The following is a 12,769-nucleotide window of genomic DNA, read 5'->3' as shown; positions in this document are numbered from 1 at the left end:
GTGTTTTATTCAAAAAACTAGTTTTTAACATTATTCAATGACACTACATAATTATATTTGAAGAATATCACATGATGATGTAGCATTTGCAAAATTTAATCGCAATTCTAATTTTGTTTCTCATGATATTTTACCTTATTGTGTACTTGGGAAGCCATGGAAACCGTAATCATTATCGGATAGATTTCGTACATGATGGAATTGTAGATAGTTTAATGAAACAAAAAAATACTTTATATAAAGTATTTTTTATTTCATGATGTAATAACAGTAGTTAAATCTATAATATTTCAATTAAAAACCATCAATATATATATTTTAGTTATTTTATAATCTCAATTTAAAAAGCATTCTTAAACAAATATATTAAACAACTTTTTGTTCAATCTCAATTTCAATCACAATTTTAACCAAACATATATTTTATCAAACTAACCTTGAGTAAAAGTGCTTTTTATAATATAAAAAAAAATTCAAATCACAACCATAAAAGCTACCACAATACTAAACACACATGGTTGATAACAACATAATGGTGATATAGCACCAATTATCATTTTCCCTACAAATTTCTCCTTTTGAAGCTCTATATAGGTATGAGCCTCTTAGCCTAATTAACTATATTTTAGAGATTACACAAAACCAAGCAACTAAGGAACATCTCAGGGACATATCCATAATCAAATAGAACATCAGAGCTAATATATTGAAGGTATAAGATAGGCAAAAGCTACATGTCGACAAAAAAGGAAAAAAAACATGAATTAAAAAAAGAAAAGAAAAGATAAGGTGTATCTCAAGCTCCATCTGTATTTCCAGTTAAGCATACAATAATGAAAACTTGAAAAAATAGCTTATGATTATTATGACCCTTTTCAAATGTGAGACAAAGTTGGAAGTGTAGCTTACTAGTTGAAATTTCTAAAAGATCCGCGAGTACATCCAACCTTCCATGTGTCTTTATTGAAGAAAAAGATTAAAAAAAAGAAGTTAGTGTTAAACCTCAACTACCTTTATTTTGGGAAGGTTTAGCCCACCAAAAATTAGAAGAAATTTTAGGGTGATGTGAAAGATTTACCCAAAGAGATAAATCTATTTGGGTGACTAAGAATAATTATCCTCACCTTGAGGACAAAGATCTTAACAGGGGAAGAAAATGTAACAAGATCTTGACTACAAATCTTACAAAACGAAAATTAGGAATGAGAGTTATGTAGACATATAAGAAAAATAATCAGAATGACTAAAAACGAAACCCTAGGGTTTAAATACTAGGGATCAATGGTGGAGATTTGTAGAAAAATGAGATGATGACATTTTTCCATCTAGTGCTTTACAATCAACCTCTATTCTTTCTCACAAATAAAACTACCATTTAGTCCAATTGACCTAGCCTTTCCTACCAACTTAAACCAAATGGTCTAATCCTTTGAATTTAAATTTTAAACCCATTTTATTCGGTTCAATCAAACTGTTTAAAGAAATAAAAAGAAACTAAATTGAAGGCCCCATTTGTTTGCTGGAAAGTAGTTTTCTTTTGAAAAATAAATTCTGGGGAAAGTAAATTCCGAGAAAGTGAATTCCGAGAAAGTATTTTCCGATGTTTGATAGTGTAATGAAAAATAAGCTGGAAAACACTTTCCAGTGTTTGATTATGTCATGGAAAATGAGCTGGAAAAATAACTTATTAACATTTTATTTTTCTCAAGTTTATTAAAATAATAAGAAACAAATCTTACAAATTAAAAAGTTGAATGAGAATGAAATTGAAAAAAAAATATAATTTCATAAATTATCTCAAATAAAATAAATAATAATAAAAATAATAGAGATCAAATCTAAAAAATTAAAAAAAAATAAAAGATGAATAAATTAAAATAATAATAATCAACATTTCATAAATTATTTCAAATAAAATAAGTAACAATCAAAAGAATGAGGACCAAATCTGATAGATAAAAATTTTCAATAAAAAAATGATAAGAAAAAAGCAAATAACAATTATAAAAATAAGGATCAAAATTAATATAAAAATAAAATTTTAAGAGATGAAATTAAAAATAAATATTAAAAACAAAATATATATATATAGCGATCAAAAGTTTGAGGATCAAATTTGATATAATCAGCAAATAATGACATTTCTAAATTTTTCACAACTTTCAGAAAGTGTTTTCCCCCAAATTTTTTAGGAAAACACTTTCCTGAAAACCAAGCCAAATTTTCCTTTTACTAGAAAAGTGTTTTCCATTGACCAACTTTTCTAATGACAAACAAACACAAGAAAGTTTGGAAAGTGATTTCCCGGAAACCACTTTCCGGAAAACAAATACAGCTAAAGGGAAAATACTTTCCTGAAAACCAAACCAAATTTTTCATTTACTAAAATTAACCAAAAAGTATTTTCCGTTGACCAACTTTCCTAATGACAAACAAACACAGGAAAGTTTGGAAACTGGTTTCCGGAAACCAGTTTCCAAGGAAACAAACGAGGCCGAAGTTTCAATTCTAGTTACTTGGAGGCCTAGCCACCTTAATTTGGTCACAAATTCTTTCCAATATTTCAAATTTATCCTTTAATTTATTATATTTAGTTTTCAATTTTTCAATAAAGTTAGCAATTGCATTCCTCAATCTTCATTATTTATGTTACAATTATATTATATCACATAAAATTATAAGTATTTCCTTTTAAACTCATTAAAGTTAGGAAAAACAGCTAAGGTAGTCGTTGTATCGTCACAAAATTAGTTCTAAAAATATCTAATTGGGAACAAGCACAACCAAACCTATGAAGTAAATATTTTAAAAATCATTCATCATAATTTATGATGGTTAGTAACATATTTATATTTTTATAGATAATTATATGTATCATTAAAAATATAGTTAAGTCAGTGTCTAATGAGTGTTTTTTAAATAATAAAGTGTTCTATGAATACAATAAATCCTACTAAAAATATATATAAAATAGCCTACCTATCTTTTGATAATTAAAAAATAATAATAATCACAACAACAATAGTGGTACAAGTAGACTTTTTCCTTAGCTACACATTGATGACTATGATTTCGTGGAGGATACGTGGCACCATCCATAGCCTTTCATATTCTGGTCTTTAGCATCTCTCGCCACGTTGCACTTGAAGTTCCAACCGCGTAAGATATGTCCGCGTAAAGTCCTTATCGCACGCACAACTATTAATAGTTTGATAGTACATGTCCATGTTTATTTCAGCGACAGAAATAATATTCCTATAAATTTAAATATTTTTACTTAGAGTTATTTTTTTAATTTAAATATTTTGATAGAATAATATCAAAATTAAATTTTTAAAAAATAAAAAATATATTATTTTAATATATTTTCAAATAAAAAATAACATATTATCTTTTCAATTTTCTTTTATATATACAATTGATGGTATATTTAAATGTTTTTGACTTTGGGTAAAAAATGTTGCAAAAGAACAGGATTGCATAGACCGTTAAAGGCTCTGGCGCCACAGATTTCACTCCTATTTCGCTGCTCATAAAATAACAACTCCGTTACAAAAGTAGAAATGAAATAGCAAAAAGAAACCGAAAGTATTTCTTGTTCCGTTCCGTTCTATAGAACCTAACCAAGCGTAACCTAAGCTGCCCTTTTTTGTTCGTTTACCACCATAAAATTCAAAAGTGCGGTGAAACTTCCTCGGATATCCTCCGTTCTTTCTCGGTAGCTGCTGCTTCGAAAAGAAACACGTTCTGCTTTTTACTAATAAAGTTGCTTCGTAGAAATTTCTGCTGGAGTTTTGTATTTAAATCAAGCTAGGTTGTTTGCATCGAGGAAAGAAAGGAAGGAAGGAAGAGAAGGATGGAGAGGTTAATGAGTGGGGATTTTGATGTGAAAGCGAAGCATTCATCAGAGGAAGCGTTGCAGAAATGGAGGAAGCTATGTGGGGTGGTGAAGAATCCTAAGAGAAGGTTTCGTTTCACTGCCAATCTTTCCAAACGATATGAGGCTGCTGCTATGCGTAAAACCAATCAGGTTTCTGACTTTTCTTCTTCAATTTCTACAGCATCATTTTTTTTTTTTTTTTTTAAATAATATAAATTATATATTAATATCTCACCTAACTATTTAAGTTATTTTATTAAAATAATTTTTAAATATTTATCAGAATCTTAATAATTAAATAATTATAAATTTAAATATAATCATTTCTATTTATTTAATAAAAATTAAGTATAAAATAATATAAATTATACAAATTTTAAATCTAAAAAATTTTCATTTAAAAAAATTTATTAAAAATTAATATAAATTATATATTAAAAATCATCTTAACAGCTTAAATTAGTTTTCATTTCTTCCTTTCTTTCTCTTATTGTAATAGTACAGGCTATCATTACAGACGTTGGACACTTGGGGCATGGAGCGAAGGGATTTTGAAAAAAAAATAAGAATAACCGATATTCGGACAATGCTATCGAATATGATATGGGAGCCGTAGTAACATAGGGTATACATGTATAATCCTTAATTGAATCAATGATTTCCATTGGTGTATACTAATGAGATGGGCAACTATGTTTTTTATACAAATATCTGGTTTGATTATCTTTACCGTATTATATCCTTAACCAGGAACTTCAATTTGTCATGTTGGTGAATCGCTTAATAATGCATCAGAATTTATTTATTTTTCCAATGTACTTTGTGGAGCATGGAAATGAATGCCTTTTGTTTTGTGAATGTGAGATATGCTCACTTTTCTTTTTTCTTGTGTTTTTTTTTTTATATATTATATTAGGAGAAATTAAGGATTGCTGTTCTGGTTTCCAAAGCTGCGTTTCAGTTTATCCAAGGTAAGCTTCTTTGGATTTGAGATAATTGTGCCTTTTTTAAAAAAAATTATAAAGTTCTATAGCCTCTTCTTATCTGCTAATAATAGAATGTTCGCAGGTGTCTCCCCTAGCGACTATAACGTGCCTGCAGAAGTCAAGGCTGCAGGTTTTGACATATGTGCTGACGAGTTAGGATCCATTGTTGAAGGCCATGATGTCAAGAAGCTCAAATTTCATGGTGGGGTAACTGGTGTTTCTGAAAAGCTCTGCACTTCAATCGTTGATGGGCTAACCACTACGGATAGTGATCTGCTGAACCGTAGACAAGAGATTTATGGGATCAATAAGTTCGCCGAGAGCCAACCTCGGAGTTTCTGGATATTTGTTTGGGAAGCACTTCAGGATATGACTCTTATGATACTTGGAGTGTGTGCTTTTGTGTCTTTGATTGTTGGCATAGCAACAGAAGGATGGCTAGAGGGAGCCCATGATGGCCTTGGAATTGTTGCAAGTATCTTGTTAGTCGTGTTTGTGACAGCTATAAGTGATTACCGCCAATCTTTACAATTCAGGGACTTGGACACAGAGAAAAAGAAAATCATCATTCAGGTCACTAGAAATGGATTTAGGCAGAAATTGTCAATATATGATCTGCTTCCTGGTGATATAGTGCATCTTGCTATTGGAGACCAAGTACCTGCAGATGGGCTTTTTGTTTCAGGATTTTCTGTATTAATTGATGAGTCGAGTTTAACTGGTGAAAGTGAGCCAGTAATGGTAAATTCTGAAAATCCTTTTATGCTTTCTGGAACTAAGGTCCAAGATGGATCATGCAAGATGATGATTGCCACTGTTGGGATGAGAACCCAATGGGGTAAATTGATGGCGACTCTAAGTGAAGGAGGCGATGATGAAACTCCACTGCAGGTAAAACTGAATGGAGTAGCAACCATTATTGGAAAGATTGGCCTTTTCTTTGCTGTAGTGACTTTTGCAGTTCTGGTACAAGGGTTATTTAGCCACAAGTGGCAAGCAGGGACTTACTTTCGCTGGTCTGGAGATGATGCACTGGAGATATTGGAATACTTTGCCATTGCAGTTACAATTGTTGTTGTTGCAGTTCCCGAAGGGCTACCACTAGCTGTGACGCTGAGCCTTGCATTTGCCATGAAGAAGATGATGAATGATAAAGCACTTGTTCGACATCTGGCGGCTTGTGAGACTATGGGGTCCGCAACAACCATCTGCAGTGACAAAACTGGGACACTAACTACTAATCACATGACTGTTGTCAAGTCATGCATTTGCATGGAAGTCAAGGTAGTTGACCAACCTACTAAGGCTGCTAGCTTGGTCTCTGAAATGCCTGTTTCTGCAGTAAAACTTCTCCTGCAATCAATATTTAACAACACTGGAGGTGAGGTTGTTGTTAACAAAGATGGTAAACGTGAGATTTTAGGAACACCCACCGAGACTGCTTTATTGGAGTTTGGCTTATCCCTGGGTGGAGATTTCCAGGCAGAGCGACAAGCTGTGAAACTTGTTAAAGTTGAACCTTTCAACTCCACGAAGAAGCGAATGGGGGTAGTGATGGAACTTCATGAAGGTGGTTTGCGAGCCCACACCAAAGGTGCTTCAGAAATAGTTTTGGCTGCTTGTGACAAGGTGATCAATTCAAATGGTGACATTGTTCCCCTGGATGAAGAATCCATTAACCTCCTTAAGGTTACAATCGATCAGTTTGCTAATGAGGCTCTTAGAACTCTCTGTATTGCCTACATGGAACTGGAAGGTGGGTTCTCCCCCGAGAATCCCATGCCAGTTTCTGGTTATACTTGTATAGGGATTGTGGGTATCAAAGATCCTGTTCGTCCAGGAGTCAAGGAGTCTGTTGCATTATGTCGTTCAGCTGGTATCACTGTACGAATGGTTACAGGAGATAATATAAATACTGCAAAGGCCATTGCAAGGGAATGTGGGATTCTTACTGATGATGGTATAGCAATTGAGGGTCCAGATTTCCGAGAGAAGAGCCTGGAAGAATTGCTCCAACTAGTTCCCAAAATTCAGGTGTCATTTCACTTTCCTGTCTATCGAATATCTAACTGCAAAAAATTTATTGGCAATGAAAAAGAGTTTGTCTCACCAAGACTAACAAATAGGAATTCATTTGCAGGTGATGGCTCGATCTTCACCTCTTGACAAACATACACTGGTGAAACATTTGCGAACGACCTTTGGTGAAGTTGTTGCAGTGACTGGTGATGGAACAAACGATGCTCCAGCACTCCATGAAGCCGATATTGGTCTAGCAATGGGCATTGCTGGAACTGAGGTGAGTTTATTCTAATTCTTTCCAGGAACCCCAGCCCAACATCAATCTTTCTGCCATCCATAGAATAGGCAAAACAGTGCTAAAGCATGGCTTTCATGCAAAACATTTTGATTCAGTTGGCCATTTGGATCAGATAACTGTTCACTGTTGGTCTTTTCCCTGCATCTTTTAAAGATATTGTGCTGCATTTTGTGGAACCTCTTCCTTGTACGTGGTCTTGCTTATAGGAATTGACATCGTATTAGTGTTAATTATGTATACTACATATTTAACAGTTAATATGTGGTTCACCTAAAGGTTGATGAAAAGTTCCTTGATTTCTCACATTGCCCTTTGTTATTTTTCACTGAATCCATTGGCTTTATGAGTTAAAAGCCAAGGTAAGTGTTTTTGAGAATCACTAATATGAGAGAATGAGAACTAACTGCATTATTCATAATTTCGTGGGAGTAAGTCAAGCCAAGCAAAACTTGGCCGGTTTGGTTTTAGTCATGGACCTCTAGACTTTTATGGAGTAGAAAGAGGTGCTGTTCTTGTGTGTTTTTTATTCAAGATGATAAGAACTTTTCAGTTCTCATCCATTAGAATTTCCAAAATTATACTGGGTCTTAATGCGGAGTTTGACTAATTGCTATTCGAACTTCAGGTGGCTAAAGAGAGTGCTGATGTCATAATTCTGGATGACAATTTCTCAACCATCGTGACGGTAGCCAAATGGGGACGCTCAGTTTACATAAATATTCAAAAATTCGTACAGTTCCAGCTGACTGTTAATGTGGTGGCCTTAATTGTTAACTTCTCTTCAGCTTGTTTGACAGGTATATATGTCACCAAGCCATATGCTGCATGTAGCTTTCCATGAATCACGTTTCTGCCTTTTGTTTTGCATTATAGAAACCATTCTCTTTCTTGCCGATAATTACTCATCAAAATGTTTTTCAGGTAGTGCTCCCCTCACAGCTGTCCAGCTTTTGTGGGTAAACATGATCATGGATACCCTGGGAGCACTTGCACTTGCAACTGAGCCTCCAAATGATGAACTAATGAAGCGTTCCCCAGTTGGAAGGAAAGGGAACTTTATCAGCAGCGTCATGTGGAGGAATATCTTAGGCCAATCTCTTTACCAGTTTATGGTAATATGGCACCTTCAAGCCAAAGGGAAATCATTATTTAGTCTTGATGGCCCTGATTCTGATCTAGTCCTGAACACCCTTATATTCAATTCATTCGTCTTTTGTCAGGCAAGCTTTTCTACGAATCTCAAGACTATTAGAATATTTTTGAAGTAGCACTGCAGTCTGCGCGTCACATGTTTGACATTACAAGAACAGTAGAATTTATCTTTGACTATCTGAATGCTTAAATTTATCTTTGAATATCTGAATGCTATATGTGGATACCTTAAAACTTTTTCGGTAGATTTAACTCAAATGGAAATTTTATATTTCTTACTGAAAAGGATTAAGGCTATACTTGCTATGATCATGAATTAGTTTTACCATCAGAGTGGGAAATATAGGTGCATTTCTCACGATTAATTAGCATTGTTAGAAGTGTTGCTCTCTGAAATTAGAACTTACGAATTCCTTTCTCTTCTTTTCCTTTGGCTCTCTTCTCTCCTAACCCATTTATTGCTTCTTATGCCTCTGTGTGAGCTGTGCAAAAGGAATGAGAATCATGTGCATCACTAGCTAGCTTCACCTTCTTTCCCAGATTTTATTGGTTAATTACAAGGCTTCAGTATTTGCTAAATACAATACAATCCAATAGTTTCTAGGTCACAGAAAGGCTGTCATTTCCAATTTCTTTAGCGTTGATAAATTTCCAGAAAACCTATTAACGCTAAAGAAACATCACAGCAAGGCTGTCAGTTCTATTGAGAAGGATATTCATGGATGCCTAATATTCTCTCACCTGTAGCAAATATTCTGCTTGTTAATAAAAATCCTTCTCAGGTGTAGTTGATGCATCTCTTACATGATTACATGAAGATATGGAATTGAACGCTTCATCCATTTTCCTTTGCTGATACTCTTTCCTGGTTAAATACAACCTTAAGTTTTGGCCTAGTATTTGTTGCTCGAGTGTATTAGCTCGCTAGGGAAGGCGATAATCATAGTGTGAACTAAGCTTCTAGTTAGCATTATTTCCAATTCTTGCCTCGATAACTTTCACTAACTAAAAATAACTTCATTTGACTGTGCAGATATTCAATGAGATAAGCTCCCGCGAGATGGAGGAGATTGATGTTTTCAAGGGCATATTGGATAACTATGTTTTTGTTGCTGTTATTGGTGGCACTGTCCTTTCCCAAATCATAATCGTGGAATTCCTGGGTACATTTGCAAATACAGCACCTCTCTCTTTCGCACAGTGGTTCCTTAGTGTGTTCATTGGATTTCTTGGCATGCCGATTGCTGCTGGTTTAAAGAAGATCCCTGTATAGATCGCGTTTCAGAGATTCCTTCTAAAACTGAAGTTCGGACAACTGGATTTGAGGAGGCCTTTTCAAGCAATGGAAGACTTGTGAAGTGCTTAACATGTTGTCCAAGAAAGTTTCCTAGTTTGTTGTCTAGACCAGGTGCAGAAATATTATTATCCTAGAAACAGTTTTCCAAAACAAATGTTCCTTGATCCTCGCTTTTCTTTTACGTAGTAAATATTCCTGGCAACTAAAAAGATGGCAGCAATTTTTTCTTGAATCTTTTGATGGAATTTTGGTAGGTCTACACTCTACAATCATGTAAGTGAACTTCTTCATTTATTCAATCAATGTACTAATTCAAAGTTTTTATTTTTTAAAAAATAAATTGTAATGCTTTTTTGTTCGCTGGTTTTGAAATTTGGAGATGCTGCACGCATATGTTGATGTCTGAGCATGTGAGTGTGGTGGTTTGCACAGCGCTTGGTAGGAAATTGTGTTTCAATGACTGCATTCACGACATGATCTTTAGATCCATGATTGGTGCGCAGGAAAATTTCATAAGCAGATATTTTATGAACCCAAAACATACATATAAACCTTTTCTTTGAACTCAATTAAAGTTCTAGGCAACATTTGATTTCATAATTAATCCTATAATATAAATCAACATCTTAATACAATCATTGATACAATTCAATAAATATAAGGCAATAACTAGACAAAACAAAATAATATCAATTACAAGCAAAAAAAACAGGTTATGAAAGTTTAATAAAAACAACATGCTCACAAAACTATAAGCCTAAAAAAAAATAAAAATAAAAGGATGAGTTCAACAACTTAGTGGGTAAATAAATTTTAATATACACCTATAAAATAATACAACAATGAAGAATATATACAAGTTTGGCTTCACGCTTTTACAATTGAGTTTCATAAGCAGGCTATAATAAAAAATAAAATGAGGTAAAGTTTGTTAGAAAATCAATATATAATGAGCATGACCCTCCAAACTATAAATTGATTAGTCATCACAGGTTAGTAACTCTCTCGACCAATTAGAATTTGAACTATAAAGTGCACAAAGGATAATACTACTCTCTATTAGCATGAATATTATAACTAACACATTATAAGATCATAATCAAACAAAACATAATCATTTTTTAAAAGCTCGACCCATACAATCACCTAAATGATGAGCTATCAATTTAGATATGTATAATATCTCATATCAAGAAATAAATTTCAATAAGTGATTATGCTTCATCATAAACAAAAGATAATTAATAATATATATTTTACCAAGAAGTATGATCAATTTCATATTAATAATTCAAATATTTATGATTTTTTTTTTTGCATATGAAATATTATTCACTCGATTGACTCAAAAGTACAAGGAACATAAAAGATATTAAAGGAATCATACTGACACTCATCATGTAGAATATCAAGAGTATCTGAATATATAAAAAGAAGATATACTTAAAACGACGTGAAGTAGATAATATAAGAGATTGCAACTCTATGAGTAGAGACCAAAATGTAATTATAAAACTAAAACAAATTCACCTGATCGATCCTGAACATATCCCAAACTGACCGAACCTAAAAGAATCAATCGACCCTTATTGCTTGGACAACCGGTCAATCAAAATTGACCAATCAGTCAACCAAAATTATTTGGCAAACTAGTCAACCAAAATTGATCAAGATTTTAAAATGTTGATCTACCAATCTCTTTAAAATTACATATCTTTAAAATTTCAACTTATACATCAAAAATCCATAACAATTTATTCATCAACTAACTCAAAAACACAAACTTTAAATCACTAAAATCTCAACATATTCAAAATCATAATTAATAACAACGATCATACATATTGAAGTATAAATCTTACCTTAAAAATCTATTTTCTCTAACTCTCTTCTCTTTCCTTTATCTTTCTTTCTTTCTCTTTCTCTTTCTCTTTCTCTTTTTCTTCTTCTTCTTCTTTCTCTATTTCTCCCTTTTCTGTCTTCTCTCTTTTAATTTTTGATCTATTTTTTTTGTTTTATTTTTTCTACATATATTTATCAATTTTTATACAATAACCAAAGTGTCCTTCACTCATTTATACCGAATGTTTACTCCTCTAAGGGCTTTCATATTAAGTTTATAATTTTCTTTTAAAAATATTACATTCTCCCACCTTATAAAAGTTGTAGAAACTTGACAGAAATACTTGAACATTTACTAACTTTATTGAAAAGATAATGATACCCCTCATGTATTTTTTCCTCGAGCTTTCACGTCTCTTCCTAATATAAATGGCTTTTCTTCTTCACTTTCACTGAAACTATTTTCTTTTATCTAAGTTTCTTTTCTTGTTATCATCACTCAATTCAACTGGCTAAACTTATAATACATGAGATGGATCTAGCATATACTTTCGTAACATCAAAACATGGAATACCAAATGAATAACTAACAAGTTTGGTGGTAGTTAACCTGTAAGCAACTACTCCAACTCTCTCTAGAATCTCATATGGTTCAATGAATTGAGGACTTGACTTATCTTTCTTTCCAAGCCTTAAACTCTTGTAGTCAGTGATACTTTCAAAAACACACAACACATGTTGAAAACTCAAAATCATGTATCTTTTTATCCGTGTAACTATTTTCTCTACTCTAAGTGGTCAAAAGCTTCTCTCTAATCATCCATATCTTCTTTGAAGTAATCTAAATCAATTATGGTTCCATTATCTTTTTCTCACTAACCTTAAACCAATAGACCGATGATCTACACTTTCGACCATATCAAGTCTCATAAGGCACTATCTTAATGCTAACATGATAATTGTTGTTGTAAGAAAATTGTTCAATGGTAGGAACCTACTCCAACAAACTCTAAAATATAACAAGCACTAAGTGATTCAATCCAACTCACATCAGAAAATCTGTTAGTAGTTCTAATAGGTCTAATCACTAGGGCTAGGGAAAAGAAGTTCAAGGAAGCCTTTAATTAGATTTTTCAAAATACATGGGACAAGATGGACTATAAAATAGCAACAACCCAAGAAGAGCAAGCCTTAACAAATTTGATTCATATTCAAAATGGGCTTGAAGACCATGGGTTTCGGTTTTAGGAGTAATTTCAACACCAGAAGGCTTGTCTTGTCAAGTATTTTAT

At 32.8% G+C, this 12,769-nt stretch overlaps 1 protein-coding gene across 1 annotated transcript; it reads left to right on the top strand.

Annotated features, from left to right (window-relative positions):
- Positions 1–3,473: 3,473 nt before the first annotated feature.
- On the top strand, positions 3,474–9,994 carry LOC118030523 (calcium-transporting ATPase 2, plasma membrane-type). The gene is made up of 7 exons (XM_035034656.2): positions 3,474–4,030; positions 4,797–4,851; positions 4,949–6,900; positions 7,007–7,165; positions 7,812–7,983; positions 8,108–8,406; positions 9,372–9,994. The coding sequence occupies exons 1-7, from the start codon at positions 3,857–3,859 to the stop codon at positions 9,609–9,611; spliced, it is 3,051 nt and encodes a 1,016-aa protein (XP_034890547.1). The 5' UTR covers positions 3,474–3,856; the 3' UTR covers positions 9,612–9,994.
- The last annotated feature ends 2,775 nt before the right edge of the window (positions 9,995–12,769 follow it).

This window comes from Populus alba, chromosome 7, assembly GCF_005239225.2.
Source record: "Populus alba chromosome 7, ASM523922v2, whole genome shotgun sequence".
Classification (NCBI taxonomy): Eukaryota; Viridiplantae; Streptophyta; class Magnoliopsida; order Malpighiales; family Salicaceae; genus Populus; species Populus alba.
The sequence above is the reverse complement of the archived record's forward strand: the minus strand, read 5'-3'. Positions and strand labels throughout refer to the sequence as shown.